General features: G+C 47.3%; 1 protein-coding gene across 1 annotated transcript; it reads right to left on the minus strand.

Moving 5' to 3' along the window:
* Positions 1 to 801: 801 nt before the first annotated feature.
* On the minus strand, positions 802 to 13,994 carry LOC127525833 (coiled-coil domain-containing glutamate-rich protein 1-like). Its single transcript, XM_051934329.1, has 3 exons — positions 13,825 to 13,994; positions 3,285 to 3,692; positions 802 to 857 (listed from the first exon to the last, which is right to left on the minus strand). Exons 1-3 carry the CDS (start codon positions 13,982 to 13,984, stop codon positions 802 to 804), a joined length of 624 nt encoding a protein of 207 aa, XP_051790289.1. The 5' UTR covers positions 13,985 to 13,994.
* Between the last annotated feature and the right edge of the window lie 5,088 nt (positions 13,995 to 19,082).

Genomic DNA, 19,082 nt, shown 5'->3' on the forward strand with positions numbered 1-19,082 from the left:
CACATCTGCCGTTGAAGGGCTCTGAACCAGGAACCTTGTGCTTGCCGACGCAGATCCTTAGCCGCCGTCAGAGCCTCCACTCCGCCCATAGCACACAGAAAACCAATCAAATATTTAAACTGAGAAAATGTACCATCTTAAGAAACGAATACGGGCATTTGAATTTTTGAACGGGCAGCAACACGTCTCACAAGATTTGGGCCGGGACCCCGTTTGCCGCTCTGTAATAATAATAATAATAATTCATTACATTTATATAGCGCTGTAGCATCCCCTCTTTTAGCAACATCCGGGAACTGCGGAGAGTGACTTTTGGGAGAGGATTGTTGTCTCATTCATGTCTGATGTTGGATTCTAACTGCTCCACAGTCCTGGGGTCGTCTTTGTCATATTTTTTGGTTTTATGTTTTCAGTTGGTTAAAGGTCCGGACTGCAGGCAGGAGAGTTCAGTGCCCGGACTCTTGCTGTTCTTACAGGTGCGGTATGTGGTTTAGCATCGTCATGCGGAAATATGCAAGGCCTTCCCTGAAAAAGAAGTCGGCTGGATGGGTACAGATGTTGCTCTAAAACTTGTACTGACCTTTCAGAATTGCTGGTGCCGTTCCAGATGTGCAAGCTGCCCAATTCAAAAGGCCCCAATGCACCAAACCCCCCCCCCCCCCCCCCCCCCCCCCCCAAGCCCATCAGAGATGTAGCGGGCTTTTGAACTGAGCGCTAACAACAAGCCGGCGTCCCAAGTTTTCCAAAACGAATTATCAAGTTTCGATTCGTCAGATCACAGCACGAGTTTTCTGCTTTGTGTCAGTCCATTTCAAAGGAGCTTTGGCCCAGAGAAGACCGTGGCGTTTCTGGATCACCTTCACATATGGCACAATGGAGCTTTAAGCTGCATCTGTGGCTGGCACGGCACGTTGTGTTCGCAGACAGACATTTCTGGAAGACTTCCTGGACCCCCGAATCAGACCCGTTTTTAATGCACTGCAGCCTGAAGATTACAGGAATCAAATACAGTGGAACCTCGGAACCGAAGCAATTTCCCCCATAGGATTGTATGTAAATACAATTAATCCGTTCCAGACCATACGAACTGTATGTAAATATATATATATTTTTAAGGTTTAAGCACAAATATAGTTAATTAAACCATAGCATGCACAGCGTAATAGTAAACTAAATGTAAAAACCTTGAACAACAGAGAAAACTAACACTGCAATAGTTCGCGCTATAGTGCTAGGAACCACTCACTAAAAATACTTTAAAACTCCTTTTTTTTATCCATCCCATCCATCCATTTTCTAACCCGCTGAATCCAAACACAGGGTCACGGGGGTCTGCTGGAGCCCACAGGGAAAAAAAATGAACATTTAAAAAAATCCGTAATTTAATAAACCACCAAGAAAAGTAACATTGCAGAAATCTGTAAACAGAAGTGAAAACAAAATCAAGCCCAATGCATTCTTTAACTGCCTTCCTACCTGATGCGTCCAGCTCTCTCTCTCGCGCACAGTCGGTCTGTCTGTCGCACGCGCCTGTGTGTGTGTGTGTCGCGCTCTCTCTCTCTCTCTCACACGCGCACGCACGTGTGTGTGTGTCTCTCTCTTGCGCTGCCTGTGTGTATATCGCGCACTCTCGCTCTCTCTCGCGCGCTGCACAGGAGAGACTGAACACGTACAAACCAAAAGGGAACCTGGCTTGTTTGTATACCGAGTGTGTGGTCGTGAACCGAGGCGAAAGTTTGGCCAACTTTTTGGTCGTAAACCGATTTGTACGTGTACCGAGACATTCGTGAATTCGTGTACTGATCTGTGCAGTCATATCCTGTGCACACGGAGATGATCAGATTCTCAAATCATTTGGTGATATTATGATGATGAGATATTCAAAGCCTTCTCAATTTTACAATTGAGGAGCATTATTCTGACACTAGCTGTGTAAGCCCCTGCTATAAAAAACCTAGAAACTGTTGAAATCGTCAGAAAAAAACTGAAATAGAGATGTCAGGTCATTGAAAGGAACTCCTCTGGGCGTTTCTCTCCTAGGATTCATTTTGCCGACGTGCTCACCTCACTTGTGCATTAGCAGCGGAAGGAAATGTTAAAGGGATACCGTTTTGGCGATTTTAGAAGCTAAGCACCTTTGCCTTTCTTTTCTTTGGTTTCGTTTTGCTGATGTTTTGGCCTCGCTTGTGTTATCAGCGGCTCAGCGAGTTTTAGGTTTCCTCAGGGGCGGAGCCTTCACCCCGACTCCACCTCTCGCTTTCACACATAGAGATGACTGATAATAATAATAATAATTCATTACATTTATATAGCGCTTTTCTCAGTACTCAAAGCGCTATCCACACAGGGAGGAACCGGGAAGTGAACCCACAATCTCCCACAGTCTCCTTACTGCAAAGCAGCAGCACTACCACTGCGCCACCTGTGAGGATAATCCTGATCCACAACGTGTTGGCGCCGTTGGTGAACCTCCGCCCATTTTTACTTCTGAGAGGCTCTCGTCTCTTTAAGATGCTCTTTTGATCCCCAATCATGTCGCTGATTCACCCAATTAGTTCCAAAATGTTCCTCCAGCAGTTTTTTCTTTTTACTGTTAGTTGCTCTTTCAGCCGTTTGTTGCCCCAGTCCCAACATTTGAGACGTGTTGCTGCCATTAAATTCAAAACGAGCAAATACGTTTTTCATGAAAGAGTAAAATGCCTCACTTCCCACATTTGACGTGTTTTCTGGGTCCTGCTGTGGCGTTTGTGAGATTTGCAAATCCTGGCATTCCATTTTTAGTTACATTTCGCACAGTGTCCCAACTTTTTCTGAATTGGGGTTGTATTTATGAAACGCATGTCCCCCTTAGGGTGGCACAGTGGCGCAGTGGGTAGCGCTGCTGTCTCGTAGTTAGGAGACCTGGGTGTTTGCTTGCCGGGTCCTCCCTACGTGGAGTCGGCATGTTCTCCCCATTTCTGCTTTGGTTTCCTCCCACAGTCCAAAGACATGCAGGTTAGGTACATTGGCGATCTGGTGTGTGTGTGTGTGCCCTGTGGTGGGCTGGCACCCTGCCTGGGGTTTGTTTCCAGCCTTGCACCCTGGGATGGTCTCCAGCAGACCCCCCATGACCCTGTAGTTAAGATATAGGAGGTTGGATAATACAACAAAATTCAAATCCCCAACGCGTCTGTACTGAAAAAAATGAAAGAAGGAAAAAAAAAAAAAAAAAAGAGGAAAAGAAACGAGAAAAAAATAAAGGAAAAAGGGAAGAAGAAGAAAACAGAACGCCACTCGTGACCCACCTGAGTCGGGCTTGCTGCTGTGCAGGAGTTTCTCTTCTATCTCAGCGGCACGTGAAGTGATGGTACCTTCTGTTGGCTCTGTGAGCTGCTCATCTATCTCAGTAATACCCGGGATGTGTTCCTCTGCTGGCATCGTGGTGTCCACCTCCTCGATCAGCTGCGGCTCAGCTCTATCTGAAGGACACCTCACTGACATCTGCTCCATTACCTGTTGGTGTTGCTCCTCCTCCTCCTCCTCCATCTTGGCTGCATTGGTATTGCTCTTCCCCAGTACTGTCATGCCATCCATCCCCTCCTCCTCCTCCTCTTCTTCTTCTTCCTCCTCCTCCTCTATCGGTTTTATATTTCTCAACGCCTCCTCCTCGATGGCATCAAGCTCGCGGTCGTCCAAGCCCTCCTCCTCCAGATCTGTCCAGGACAATAAGGGTGAGAGTCAGACTGGCAGCCTCTTACCTTAACATATTGTAGTTTTACAAACGGGCAGCACTCTCTGTGGCCTGACAGGTAAAGGACTCTTCCTCGGCCGAGTTGTCACACTATGTGCCCTGCATTGACCTCTTTACACCCCCACCCCCCCCCCAAAAAAAAAAAACTGACTGCCAACTTAGTAGTGGCATGCTGGGCACTGTCTGACACCCCTGGTTTAGAGGGGTGGTAAGCCCGGCCCCAGCTCCATATGTGATGCCAGTCCACTACGGGGCACACTCGCTCATACCAGGACAGTCAACTTCACGTTCCCCCCCTTTTTGGAGCAGATAGATGCTGTAGCACTTTCTTTGTCCCCAGGGCGCAATTTGGCTTTTTTTATAGAAGCCCAATAAATAAAATTCTATTATGATAAACGCCACCACCCACCTCCAACCCCAATTACAGACCAGAAAGAAAACTAAAAATGCAGGTAGGGAGAAGGTGTAACCTGCTACTTAGGAGTTAAAACTGCATTTCCCAGCAGTCCCTGCAGGGGCTGTTGGGGTCAAAGGTCGTCAGAGGGGTTTAAAAAGGAGCTTTTTTTGTTGTTGTATTTTGTGCTTCATTTGCCAGTCAGACTGCCTTCTGTTAAGCCAGATTTAAATCGCTGTCTCCTGGATTGGATTCGTTGTTGGGGTTTGGGTCGTCTGTCTACCCGTGTGCGGAGGACTGATTGTGGATTCACGGCTTTCCCACAGGTATAGGTGCGCTCCTGAACCATCCATCCGACGTCACCCTTACGGTGTCTACTGGTAGGACTGGTTTTTCTTTCCCTTACAACAAGCAGATCTCTTCACTTACTCTCGTTACATCTGGTGTATCATTCCATGGACTTTGCCGTGTGGTGTTTGTGTTTATTTGTTTAATGGAATATCGCCGCTGGGGTACTGGGGTGGCATTATTGTTTTCATTTATATTATTTAATTTCATGATATTCTTTAACTGTTAGTTCCCAGTGTGCTTTATTTCGTCTCTGTTTTTGAGTGTGTGCAGGTTGGGCCAAGGCTGGGAGCGACCCTGGGATCTCCTCTACAAAAATTAAGAAATCCCCGTCACAGTGACGGTGTGAATCTTAACGGCACCGGACCGCTACAACTTGAGTCCCCCCTCTCTCCGTGGACCTGCGGAGGACAAACTTGGGCCACCGCATTCACCAAGTGCTTCACTTCCTGGGCAGCAGACAGCTAAAGGCTACCGAAGCTACAATGGCATATGGGATGTACGGGGGTATGGGGGGTATAGAATTTGAACCCTTGCTAAATTTGTAAGTTTGCTCGCTTGCAAAGAAATGAACCAACTGGAATGTTTATGGTCGTTTCATTTTAATGGAGAGACAGAGACAGAGAGAGAGAGAAGTAGTAAGGGTGACATCTGGACAGAGGAAGGAGGAAAAGAAAACCTGCGGCTGGAATGAGGAGAAAATACAGAGGAAGAGGATGGTGAAGAAGAAGAAGTGGGATAGTCGGAGAGATGCAGAAAGTAGACAAGAGCACAAGGTGAAGAGAGGTAGTGAAGGCTAAAGAAAAGGTGTACGAGAGGTTGGACACTAAGGAGGGGGAAAAAGGACCGGTGGGCTACACAGAGGGGGCCGAGCAGCAGGTTAGGGTGATAAAGGATAAAGATGGAAACATACTCACAAGCAAGGAGAGTGTGTGGAGCAGATGGAAAGAGTACTTTGAGAGGCTGATGAATGAAGAGAACGAGAGAGAGAAGAGGTTGGATGATCTGGAGATCGTGAATCAGGAAGTGCAACGGATTAGCAAGGAGGAAGTGAGGACAGAGAGTGATGAAGAGGATGAAGAATGGAAAGGCCGTTGGTCCAGATGACATACCTGTGGAAGCATGGAGGTGTTTAGGAGAGATGGCAGTAGAGTTTTAAAAACAAGATTGTTTAATGGAATCTTGGAAAGTGAGAGGAGAAGAAGAAGTGTACTGGTGGGCCGATATTTAAGAATAAGGGGGATGTGCAGGACTGCAGTAACTACAGGGGGATAAAACTGATGAGCCACAAAAATCCAGAAGACACATTACATCTAAGTTAGAAATTGATTTGCATGTCAGGATTGGATCCCCCTACAACCCGGCCAGAATCCTGGCACTCACAGTTTAGCGATTTACAATCAACCAATCGATCAAATCACAGATCCTCCCGATCTCAACTCATGTTGTGTATGAAGCCCACCTGTCCACAGAATCCATTTCTTCCATTCCAGCCTCTCCACCATAATAAGCAACACCAAAGAGCTGTCAAAAGGACCGTCAGGGACAAGGCTGGGGTGGGCTACAAGACCAATCAGCAAGAAGCTTGGTGAGAAGGTGACAACAACTGTTGGTGCAATCATTCAGAAATGGAAGGAATATCAAATGACCATCAAATCACCCTCGTTCTGGAGCTCCATGCAAGATCTCACTTCATGGGGTGAGCAGAAAAACAAACCCCAGAGTGTGATGTGTCCACCTCCCTGTTTGACTGTGGAGATGGTGTTCTTTGGGTCATACTCAGCATTTCTCTTTCTCCTTTGATGCCAAAGAGCTCGATTTGGGTTTTTGTTCTGACCGCAGCATTTTCTCCCAAACCTTCTCTGAATCATTTAAGCTGGGCCTGTGCCATCTTGAGCAGGGGGACCTTACGGGCGCTGCAAAATGTCAATCCATGATGGCGTAGTGTGTTACCAGTGGAGTTCTTGGTGACTGTGGTGGTCCCAACTGCCTTCAGATATTTAACAGGCTTCTCCCGTGAAGTTTCAGGCTGATCCCTCACCTTTCTCATGATCACCCTCACCAGCCCATGAGTCAACATCTTGCATGGAGCTCCAGACGGAGGGCGATGGATGGTGTGATTATTCACAAATGGAAGAAATATAAAAATGACCAACAGTTGTCACCTTCTCGCCAAGCTTCTTGCTGATGGTCTTGTAAGCCCACCCCAGCCTTGTCCTGCACCTCCTTTGACAGCTCTTTGGTCTTGTCCACAGAATCGATTTCTTCCATTCCAACCTCTCCACCACCACCAGGGGCAGGTGAGCGTTACACACATCATGAGTTGAGATGAGGAGGATCTGTGATTGATCAATTGATTGTCATCTGTGTGCCACGCGGGCACTTAGCCCATCTGTGGGGGCCAGAATTTTGGCCGGGTTCTAGGGGATCCAATCCTTATTTCTGTCAATGACATGCAAATCAATTTCTAACTTTGATGTAATGCGTCTTTGCTGGATTTTTGATTGATTTTCTGTCTCTTTCTTCATTAAAATGAAACTACCATCAAAATTAAAGATGAAGTTTGTTCACATAAAAAGGAATGAACAACTTCAGCAGGGGAATTCAAATAATTAAGTATTTGATCTTATTTTTAATCATTATATTCCCGGGTGGCACAGCGGTAGTGCTGCTACCTCCCAGTTAGGAGACCCGGGTCCTCCCTGCGTGGAGTTTGCATGTTCTCCCCATGTCTGCGTGGGTTTCCTCCCACAGTCTGGTTTTACGCCTAAGAAGTCGACCATCGACCGCATCCTGGCACTGAGGGTTCTCACGGAGTGCAAACGCGAATATCGGCAGAGTTTCTTTGCAGCCTTTGTCGATTTTCGTAAAGCGTTCAACGCAGTTGATTGAGCTGCCCCTGTGGGACGTCCTGAGGGTTTGCAGGATCCCCTCGAGGTTGCTGGATATCATGGCCGGCCTGTCCACTGGTACTGTGCAGAGTGGAGGAGAACCTCTGTGTTTTTCCCAGCTGATTCTGGAGGTCCGTCAGCGGTGTGTTCTGCTCCTGCTCTGTTCAATGATCACATGGACTGGGTGTTGGGCAGGTCGTGGTGTCCAGCGGCTGGGGGGCATCTGTTGGTGAAGAAAGATTCACGGATCTTGACTTTGCGGACAATGCTGTGATCTTCACAGTCAATGGAGGCTCTGATTGGGGCACTTGAGAGACTGAGTGAGGAGTCTGAGGGTCCTGCTAAAAAACAACATCCATCCATCCATTGTCTCCCGCTTATCCGAGGTCGGGTCGCGGGGGCAGCAGCTTGAGCAGAGATGCCCAGACTTCCCTCTCCCCGGCCACTTCTTCTAGCTCTTCCGGGAGAATCCCAAGGCGTTCCCAGGCCAGTCGAGAGACATAGTCCCTCCAGCGTGTCCTGGGTCTTCCCCGGGGCCTCCTCCCGGTTGGACGTGCTTGGAACACCTCACCATCAGGCCTTTAATGACCTCTTGGGCACGGCCATCAGCGGAGAGAGTGTCAACCTCATTGAGAGGTTTAGTTACCTCCGCTGTGACATTCAGGACACTGGTGACTCTTCTTATGAAGTCAGTAGGCAGATTGGGAGAACTTGGGGGGTCATGAGGTCAATGGAAAGGGGTGTGCGACCCTCCTGATATCTCAACAAAAGGAGAGTCTTTAGAGTCCTGGGGCTTCTGGTCTTACTAGATGGTTGCGACACATGGATGCTATCCAGTGACCCGAGATGAAGACTGGACTCCTTCAGGTGTGTCTATCCAGAAAATCCTTGGGTGCCGTTGGTTTGACTTTGTGTTGCTCATGGAGTCCCGAATGAGTCACGTGACCTGCATTGTGAGGGAGCTTCAGTTACGGCACTACAGCCGTGTGGCGTGTTCCCCCCCCCCCCCCCCCCCCGAGGGTGATCCTCATTGTTGGGGACCCAAGTGGCTGGACCAGGCCAAGGGGTCGCCCATGTAATACCTGGCATGCGGCAGATCGAGGGTGATTTTTCGGAGGGTAGGACTGGACTGCGTGTCTGCCTGGGGGGTTGCCAACCGGGATTCCGAGCTGTTTCGACGTGTGCAGGCTCCCCAACTTGACTTGACTTGTGCCCTGTGCTGGCTGAGATTGGCTCCAGCAGACCCCCCCGTGACCCCGTGTTTGGATACTGACTGCCTGTCTTCTCACCCCCCACCCCCCGTACATGGGTCTCCTAACGGCAGGACGTTTTGTGAATGAACACTGGAGATTTATTTTTTTAATTTTTCAGTTGAGAGGTAGAAAATTTAATAAGCAGAGCAAGTTTACCTCCAACACTTGCAGGGCTGATGTCGACTTTTGTCAAAAGGAGGAGTTGATGATTGTGATCGACTGTAAACTGTAACTAAACCAATTGTTTTAGTTGGACTCTCGTTGATTAATTGGTTTGACTGAGATTTCCTGCGCACGTGTGAGTAGCGAAGCACAGAATCGACGGCAAAAAAAATGGCCCCGATACCTGGCAAGAGATCAAAGCGAATGCGTTAAGCCAAATACTCCATGGACGACGTTCTGCCCGTTATCTCTGCACCGGTCTCTATGACTTGTCGGACTCAGATTTTGATACAAGCAATCGAAAACGAATGTGAGGTTCCAGCTTCAGCGGATTGTACCCCAGCTAATCGTGGTACTGACAATATTCGCCAGGGAGGACTGCCACTTAACAATGATACCAGATTGTAATGCACTGCGACCCTGATCACCGTCACTGCTGTCCCAGCCATGCGAAGACAGCCTGGCAGCAAGCCTGCCTCACGTTCTTGGCAAGCTGGCAGCCACAGGCGTTTTATGTTGATTTCTGTGTGAAACCATTGCTTTCCAGAAACTGTTTTTTGGAAAGAGTTAAATGATGGAAGGGGGACACCGGGTCTCATGCCGATTGGCACATCCAAGCGAGAACTTCACTGGACTCTGCATATGGGACAATAAAGAAGGTTGCTTTCTGTTGAAGCCAATTGGTTGTTGTGGTTCTCCTCCTGCAGGACGGCAGAACAGGTGGCCATGTAACCCAGCAGCTTGTGTTCTGTCTTGGGGTGGACACGTGGCTGACCCTGACCGTACTGCTAAGCAGGGACACCCCCTGTAAAACGGTAAGAACAGATTGTCCACTTCCATGACATGGAATAACTGCGGACGACTCTGACCATCTCAATTAATGCCTACAAGAACTCAAAACGGTCTGTCAATATTGGGAACAGCAAGATGCTCCACTCAGAGATCGAGTCCGCTGCCTGACGTTCCGGGCCTAGAAGAGGTCCTCACGTTTTAGTGTTACAGAACATTGAATGCCCGTGGATTTAAAATTTGGCATTTGCGACACTGAGCAACAAAAAAATGTCCAAGTGAAAAGAGAGCTCTCTGTAAAGTGACAACATTCACCCCCTTTAATAGGACAACCCTGCATTGTCACTGGCGCAGCCTGCTGGTTTTAGAATTTTACATAATTAGTTCAATGGAGGCCAGCCGGCTGGGGTTTCACTTACCGTATCTACTCGCGGAGAAGTCGAGACTTCGTGTTACAGTATAAATTTCCGGTATTTTATAATGTCGGTTGTAGAAGTCGATTGTGGAAAACTCACACTATTGGTCCAAGAGATTACGATATGCTAACGCCCACCTGAGAGAGGAACCACGGGGCACACGGCCTTGTTCTTCTATGTGGGTGCGGCGATGCTCTGTATTAGCGTGTGCCCCTAATTTCTCTCTCTAATACCCAAACTCACACCATCATGAACCTTCATCGTAAGAACATCCCTGATCTACGATCAGAAGAAAATATAAAGCTGGTTTTAAATTAAAAGTCGCTGAAGTGGCAAAAGAAATTGGGAACTGAGCTGCTGCAACAAAAATTCGATGCGTCTGAGAAACTGATGTGAGATTGGAGGAGGCAGGAAGATGTAAAAAATAAATTTAAGTGTCGTATTTTTGAACGTGCGTATAAGTAGGGATCTGATTTTAAGAGCGAGTTTTCTAGTTTCAGGGGTGGCACAGTGGGTAGCGCTGCTGCCTCGCAGTTAGGAGACCTGAGGTTTGCTTCCTGGGTCCTCCCTGCATGGAGTTTGCATGTTCTCCCCGTGTCTGCATGGGTTTTCTCCCACAGTCCAAAGGCATGCAGGTTAGGTACTTGGTGTGTGTGTGTGTGCCCTGCGGTGAGCTGGCGCCCTGCCCGGGGTTTGTTTCCTGCCTTGCGCCCTGTGTTGGCTGGGATTAGCTCCAGCAGACCCCCCGTGACCCGTAGTTAGGATATAGCAGGTTGGATAATGGATGGATGTTTCAGGTTTCAAGACCCAACTAATACACGAGTATATACGCCAATAGTAAAGTAAAAATATTACAAGTACAGAGCAGAACTAAAACAGTAGATCACATAATAGGATTTGGATTTATTAATATGAAGACTAAAACTAAACAAACAGTACCGGCAGTGAGGCCTCACCAGTGTGTTATAGTGCTCAAGTATAACCACCCCCAATTTGTACTTCACACACAAGGGGGCGCTATATAACCTAAATGGTTTGTCAGCCATCTTAATGGCTTCTGAGCAGTGAATGTAGATAGTGACCAAGACCATCATGCCTTGGGGGTCCTTCTTGTAAAGAGTCAAGTTGGGGAGCAGGCACTGGTACAGCGTGTTGCCACACCCACTACACGACGAAACAACTTGGGATCCCGGTTGGCAACCCCAAGAGGCAAACACGCAGTGCAGTACCACCCTCTGAAAAATGACCCTCTATCTGCCGCATGCCAGGTATTACATGGGCGACCCCCCTTGGCCTGGTCCAGCCACTGGGGTCCCCAACAATGAGGATCATACAAGCTGATCACCCTCGGGGGAAACACGCCACACGGCTGTAGTGCCGTAACTGAGGCTCCCTCACAGTGCAGGTCATGCGACTCATTCGGGACTCCATGAGCAACACAAAGTCAAACCAGCGGCACACCAAGGATTTTCCGGAGAGACACACATGAAGGAGTCCAGTCTTCGGCTCAGGTCACTGGATAGCATCCATGTCTCGCAACGATACAGGGAGCACCAGGACTCTAAGGACTTGAACCTTCGTTCTTTTGCTGAGATATCGGGGGCGCCACACACCCCTTTCCAGTGACCTCATGACCCCCCCACATGCTCTTCCAATCCGTTTACTGACTTCATAGGAAGAGTCACCAGAGTCATGAATGTCACTGCCAAGGTAAGTAAACCTCTCGATGACGAGGTCGACACTCTCTCCACAGACAGACACAATGCTGATGGCCGTGCCCAAGAGGTCATTAAAGGCCCTGATCTTTGGTTTTCATGAGGACACTCAGACTCCTCACTCAGTCTCTCGGTCACTAAGAGCCTCCATTGACTCTGAAGATCACAGCATTGTCAGCAAAGATCCGTGAATCTTTCTTCACCAACAGATGCCCCCCAGCCACTGGACCCCACAACCTGCCCAACTACCCAGTCCATGTGATCATTGAACAGAGTAAGAGCAGAACACACCGCTGACGGACCCCCAGAATCAACTGGGAAAAACACGGAGGTTCTGCCTCCACTCACAGTACCAGTGTACAGGTCAGCCATGATATCCAGCAACCTCAAGGGGATCCTGCGAACCCACAGGACGTCCCACAGGGGCAGCTCGATCAACCGAGTCAAACGCTTTACGAAAATCGACAAAGGCTGCAAAGAAACTCTGCTGATATTCGTGTTTGCGCTCCATGAGAACCCTCAGTGCCAGGATGTGGTCGATGGTCGACTCCTTAAGACGTAAAACCAGACTGCTCCGGTCGCTGGCAGGTGAGCAAGTGATCACGGACCCTATTGAGGACGACCCTAAGTGAGGACCTTACCCGGCACCGAGAGCAGTGTTATCCGCCTGTAGTCCCCCCCCCCCAATCCGGGCAAACAACCTTCCCTTTCCAGATAGGTACCACTAGTCCCGTTTGCCAGTCAATTGGGATGATGCCAGTCTCCCAAATGGAAGCAAAGATTGCTTGCAATGCCAGGAGGACAGCCTGGAGAAGGTCACCCCGGATACCACAGACCCCTGCAGCCTTTCACAGCTGGATCACCACCTGTGCCATCGCAGTGAGACTGGTGGGGTTCACAGCTAGTTGGAGGATCAGCCTCAAGAACCGTGGACCCAGAGATATCCACCGTCCTAACCAGAGTGCTCGAGTATTAATATGCCTTTAAAAATCTGCACACGTCACCTATTTAAAAAAAAAATTCCAGGGAAAATCCGTATTACTAACCGAGAATGGTAAACCGGATATGGACGCAGGTACATGGCATGCTCATGGATGCAGGAGACATAGTGCGCAGGCGCTGACAGCGAGCGAAGTCTGATCCACCGAGAACGAAGGAGTCGCAGCTCAAAAACTGACGTAAATGAGAAATGAGGCAACACGCCCATAGGTGACGACACAGCCACACAAAAAAGAGGATTCCGCGCTGCACCCCAGAGTCAAACGGAAGAGGCTACGGAGGCCCCACAGGTCCACAAAGATAGTACGGAAGGCACGTGAAAGTACGAAAGGCGCATGCGCCTACAACGCGCTTCTGAACTAAACGGCCACACTACACAGCATGGTCCACGCGCTTCTAACACACCTACGGAGGCCCCACAGGTCCACAAAGATGCAAGCCCGCATGGATAAAAACAATAGACGTGGGTGCCTACAACGCGCGTCCGAAACCGCGGAAGCAAAACTGTCTCGGCTCCAAAACCAAACATCTCGACTAACGGAGCTACAATAACGAGCCCGCATGGACAAATACAATGTACATAGACGCCTACAACGCGCGTCTGAAACTGCGGAAGCAAAGCAGGCACGGGTTCAAATCGAAAGACCACAACTGACGGAGATACAAAAACGAGCCCGCCTGGATAAAGTCAATGAACGCAGGCGCCTACAACGTGTCTCTCAAACAGCAGAGTGAATAGATAAACGGCAAAGAAAGGAACGACAGACGGCCGATAAACAATTCCGCCAATTAGCTGACAACGCATTCTGTAATGAGTCCACTATTTGTGGACATTCATTAGGATTAATGATTATACTTCCTTTGTTCGTCATCTACACCTTTACACTCCAATACATCTCATACATTCATCAATGTATTTCGGGTTACCCAACACCGGGGGCAGGCGAGCGAAGCGAGCAGGGGGCAGAGCCCCCTTGTTGGTGAGAATATTCTTCAAACTTTTTATTTCTGCAGTGACGTCTCCTAATTAGTCACTTTAAGGATTCCCAGAGGTCCGAGCAGGAGGCGGTCAGTAGAATAAACCTGGTTTTTAATTAGACAAAGAAAAAGCACAAAGCTGGCCATACCTCCAAGCTGGGGCAGCAGCTCCCCCGTCAAGCTGGCGGTTGTGCGTTTGAGTTTCTGCCGCGTCTTGAGCAGGTCCTCTTTGCGTATCAGACTGTGCATCATGATCCCATGACAAGTCGGTCCCACCTGAGTCTGCTCCTGCGGAGTTGAAGTGGACATCTTGCTCAGCACTGTGTGTGGAGGGGGACAGAGAGCAAAATGACATCAACATGGAAGAGCCACCTGTCCCTCACAATGCAGGTCATGTGCCTCAGTCAGGACTCCATGAGCAACACAAAGTCAAACCAACGGTACCCAAGGATTTTCCGGAGAGAGACACAGTACCAAAGGAGTCCAGTCTTCGTCTCGGGTCACTGGATAGCGTCCATGTCTCACAACCATACAGCAAGACAGGAAGCACCAGGACTCTAAAGACTTGGACACCACAAATAAAGAGCCACCCCAGAGCCGAGAACCTGCGTATGTACACAGAGCACAGGGCAAGACTGAAGGAGGACCAGCACACAGAGTCAGAGTTAGAAAGTCAAATTCTATAAAAAGTACAACATTAAAATAAAAGAAAGACTTAACCTGGTCAGCAGTGAAATGGATCTTGGTGGCCCGAGGGGGAAACGTCCATGAAAAGACCAGGATTCTTCACCGCTCAGTGTCCGTGTCAAAACAGTCAAAGATTGTCTCCACAAGTAGGAAGAACAGATGAAGCCGTGACTGCTGCATGTAAATCAGGTGTTTGCACAGATCGTAATCACAATCTGCTCAGTGGCATCTTTGTTTGGAGCTGTTAAAAGCCATCATAGCCAGAACGAGAAATGATGGGACAGAAACTTCCCTTTAACCCTTTCGCCTTCCTCTAATGTGCGAGTGACACAAGACCGCAGTTTGTTTTTCTAATACTGTACACATCAAGCACTCCCCCCTAGAGGCTCCAGCAGGTGCTGCCATTAATAGGTGACCATTTGATGTAGTGGAGATGCGCCATTTACAGTCCCTTCCAGTAAGCAGGGACAATTGATGTCCCCCTTCTTCTGTCCCGTCTCTTCAAAATATTTTAAAAAATGGGGGATCATTGCAATTCTAATCTGCGTTCAGCAGTGTTGTGCAAGTTGACACCTCCCAAGAACTCGCTCCAAGTTCAGTTCCCACCGATTAAAATGAAATGGTGAGCTATGAACGTGAATGCATTCAATTTAACTAGTTCAGTCAATTTTGTATTTTTTAAAGGAGTGAGAATAAAAGACACACGAGTTTACTTGATTCAGTTTTGCATGCCTTATATTAGACTATTACAGTGTCCTTGAATAAAATACAAGACTTTATTTAAATACTTTATTGAGTTATACCCAGCAACAAACACGTATAACCATACAGTAATCCCTCGCTATATCGCGCTTCGCCTTTCGCGGCTTCACTCCATCGCGGATTTTATATGTAAGCATATTTAAATATATATCGCGGATTTTTCATTGCTTCGCGGGTTTCTGAGGACAATGGGTCTTTTAATTTCTGGTACATGCTTCCTCAGCTGGTTTGCCCAGTTGATTTCATACAAGGGACGCTATTGGCAGATGGCTGAGAAGCTACCCAGCTTACTTTCTCTCTCTCTCGCGCTGACTTTCTCTGATCCTGACGTAGGGGGATTGAGCAGGGGGGCTGTTTGCACACCTAGACGATACGAACGCTCGTCTAAAAATGCTGAAAGATTATCTTCACGTTGCTATCTTTTGTGCAGCTGCTTCCTGAAGCGACATGCTGCACGGTGCTTCGCATACTTAAAAGCTCGAAGGGCACGTATTGATTTTTGATTGAAAAACAAACTCCGTCTCACTTTGTCTGCTCCTGACGAAGGGGGTGTGAGCTGCCGCCATCAACAGCTTTGTGCCGCGGTGCTTCACATACTTAAAAGCTAAACAGACCTATTGATTTGTTTGCTTTTCTCTCTATCTTTGTGACAGTCACTGCTCCTGACGCGCACTCCTTTGAAGAGGAAGATATGTTTGCATTCTTTTAATTGTGAGACGGAACCGTCATCTCTGTCTTGTCATGGAGCACAGTTTAAACTTTTGAAAAAGAGACAAATGTTTGTTTGCAGTGTTTGAATAACGTTCCTGTCTCTCTACAACCTCCTGTGTTTCTGCGCAAATCTGTGACCCAAGCATGACAATATAAAAATAACCATATAAACATATGGTTTCTACTTCGCGGATTTTCTTATTTCGCGGGTAGCTCTGGAACGCAACCCCCGCGATGGAGGAGGGATTACTGTATATGCTAATATCCTTCCGGTCAAAAAAGAAATTAAATAGATGCAAGTATTCACATAAATGACTGCTCCGTTTCCAACTGCGTGACACAAATGACGACTGTGGAGACAGTGTGTAGGCGAAGCAACTTATTACACTGCCAGTCAAAACTCACGTCACATATTGCATGTCCAATGGGGAAAAATATAAAGTGGCCTCGCAAAGTCCAACGTTTTCCCCAAAAGCGATAGCGGAGATTCACTGCGTGCTCGTGTCAACAGGGTTGCAGTTTAAGCACAAGCAGGTAGACAGACAGGGCCGATTTGATTAGACGTTATTCCCCCCAAATACAAATAAATAACAAAAAATTTGTACGAATATTCATAAAAATCCACTATTTGTGCTTATCCAAATACCGTATTCGGCTCCACCCCTACATTACAGGGTAAGTCAAAATGTTTAATCTGGAGCCAAACCAGATCCAGAATGTCACATAGAACTGAACTCGCTCACGTTCAAGTTCTTCACTTGTTAAGTTCACCGTTGACTCTGTTGTTTCACTAACACAATGTCTTACTTGAATGGATGAGTAGTCATTTTCTCAAGCTAAATAAAGTGAAAACTGAAATTTTAGTGATTGGCAATAATGGATATAATGAGGTTATTAGAAATAAATTTGATGTATTAGGTTTAAAAGTCAAGTTGGAGGTAAAGAATTTAGGGGTAACTTGACTGTGACCTGAATTTTAAATCCCATATTAAATCAGATCACTAGAACAGCATTTTTTCACTTAACACAAAAATTAGACCTCTTATAACATTGAAAGATGCTGACAAATTAGTTCACGCTTTGGTTTTCAGTCGACTAGACTACTGTAACGCACTCCTCTCGGGACCACCCAAAAAAGACATCAATCGATTGCAACGAGTGCAGAATGGAGCTGCTAGAATCTTAACTAGGAAAAGAAAATCCGAGCACATCACCCCAGTCTTAGTGTCACTACACTGGTTACCGGTGTCATTCAGAATTAACTTTAAAATCCTGCGGATGGTTTACAAAGCCTTCAATCATCTCACTCCATCTTATATTTCAGAATGTCTGTCACCTTACATTCCAAATCGTAACCTTAGTTCTTCAGATAAGGGTCTGCTTAGAATTCCAAGAGATAAACTTAAAAGAAGTGGTGAGGCGGGCGGCCTTCTGCTGTTAGGCACCTCAAATCTGGAATAGCTGACTTCTAGAAATTCACCAGGCTGATACGGTGGAGCACTTTAAACTAAAACGAAGCTACGAGAAAGTCATGTTACAGTAATGAGTTATCAGTTTTTTAATCCTGATGATCTGTATATTCAATTAAATTATTATTATTCATGGTGTTTCCAAAATCCATACTAACCCCTACTCTCTCTGCTGTTCTTTTTCCGGTTTTCTGTGGTGATCTGCGCCACCACCACCTGATCAGTGCACCGTGATGTCCCTCCACTGATGGATTAAAGGCCAGAGGTCCACATGACCATCATCAGCAAGTCCTTCCACGAGAACCCGGAATACCATGAGGACTGATTGAGGTCATTGATGTTGGGCAGAATGCCTAGAGGGGGCTGGGTGGTCTCGTGGCCTCAGACCCCTGCAGATTGTTTTTTCTGTCCTCCCTTGCCATCGGACTTTACTCTTATTAGGTTAGTGTTCTCTTATTTTAATTCTTAGTCTTTTTTTCCCCCTCTCTCTTTCTTCATCACATAAAGCACTTTGAGCTCCATTTGTATGAAAATGTGCTATAGAAATAAAAGTTGTTCTTAGAAACATGCGCTCGTTCAATGAAGGCGCTCTTTAGAACTCGTTCATGCACAACACTGGTGTTCTGGGCATAGGATTATCACTTTGGCGGACCCTCTTCCTTTTTTTTTTTTTTTTTTTAAATAATGTCCAAAACCACCCCCCCCCCCCCCCAATGACATGTCTGTCTGCCTGTTGGCAAGAAACCACACCGAACGATTTTGTTGAAAATTGACACACTTACACTTAATGAAAATTGAACTCGACAAATTTCCTTTGAGATATCCCAAAGACAGCGTGCTGTACAAATGTCTGAAAGTTGAACGCCTCCCACCGAAAAGCATTTGCTAATTTTGTCAAACTCATCAGCCTTAACAGAGAAACATTTTGTGCAACTTCCATTACTGACTCACATTTCCCTCGAGAGGTCACTTCAACTCCCGTATTCTCGTGTTTAAGCACTAAAGAGTATGGGCCGTAATCTTACCATTGAGGTGAGCCGCTCCCCGCTAGATGGGCGGCCACATTCACTTTTCATTTCTAATGGAAATACCCGCATCCGTAGTGAGTAGTCAGCAGGGTGAGGAGACCCCGGAGAGGTGGAGATCTGCTCTAGAGAGGAGAGGAAGGAGGAGGTCAGTAGGACCACCAGGACAGAATACATGTGTGTGAATGAGAGGGAGGTCAGTGGAATGGTGAGGATGAGGGGAGTAGAGTTGGTGAAGGTGGAGGAGTTTAAATACTTGGGATCAAGTACTTGGGGTAACGGGGATTGTGGAAGAGAAGTGAAGAAGAGCGTGCAGGCAGGGTGGAATGGGTGGAGAAGAGTGTCAGGAGTGACTCGTGACAGATGGGTATCAGCAAGAGTGACAGGGAAGGTCTACAGGATGGTAGTGAGACCAGCTATGTTACATAGGCTGGTGATGGTGGCACTGAAGACAGAGCTGGACGCGGAGTTAAAGATGTTAAGATTTGCATTGGGTGTGACGAGGATGGATAGGATTAGAAATGAGGACATTAGAGGGTCAGCTCAAGTTTGGAGACAAAGTCAGAGAGACAAGATTGTGTTGGTTTGGACATGGGTAGAGGAGAGATGCTGGGTATATTGAGAGAAGGGTGATAAGGATAGAGGAGAAGAGGAAGGTCTAACAGAAGGTTTATGGATGTGGTGAAAGGACATGCAGGTGATGGGTGTGTCCGAGCAAGTTTGACGAGGACAGAAAGATATGGAACAAGACGA

Source organism: Erpetoichthys calabaricus, chromosome 11, assembly GCF_900747795.2.
Source record: "Erpetoichthys calabaricus chromosome 11, fErpCal1.3, whole genome shotgun sequence".
Lineage (NCBI taxonomy): Eukaryota > Metazoa > Chordata > Cladistia > Polypteriformes > Polypteridae > Erpetoichthys > Erpetoichthys calabaricus.

What these genes read in the sequence shown, in the direction of transcription:
- LOC127525833 (XM_051934329.1), bottom strand. Translation starts at nt 13,984, where the DNA reads ATGTCCACTTCAACTCCGCAGGAGCAGACTCAGGTGGGACCGACTTGT. An exon ending in GCTGCTGCCCCAGCTTGGAG is followed by an intron (nt 3,693 to 13,824) that starts GTATGGCCAGCT and finishes TGTCCTGGACAG; the next exon opens with ATCTGGAGGAGGAGGGCTTG. An exon ending in CAGCAGCAAGCCCGACTCAG is followed by an intron (nt 858 to 3,284) that starts GTGGGTCACGAG and finishes CCATATGTGAAG; the next exon opens with GTGATCCAGAAACGCCACGG.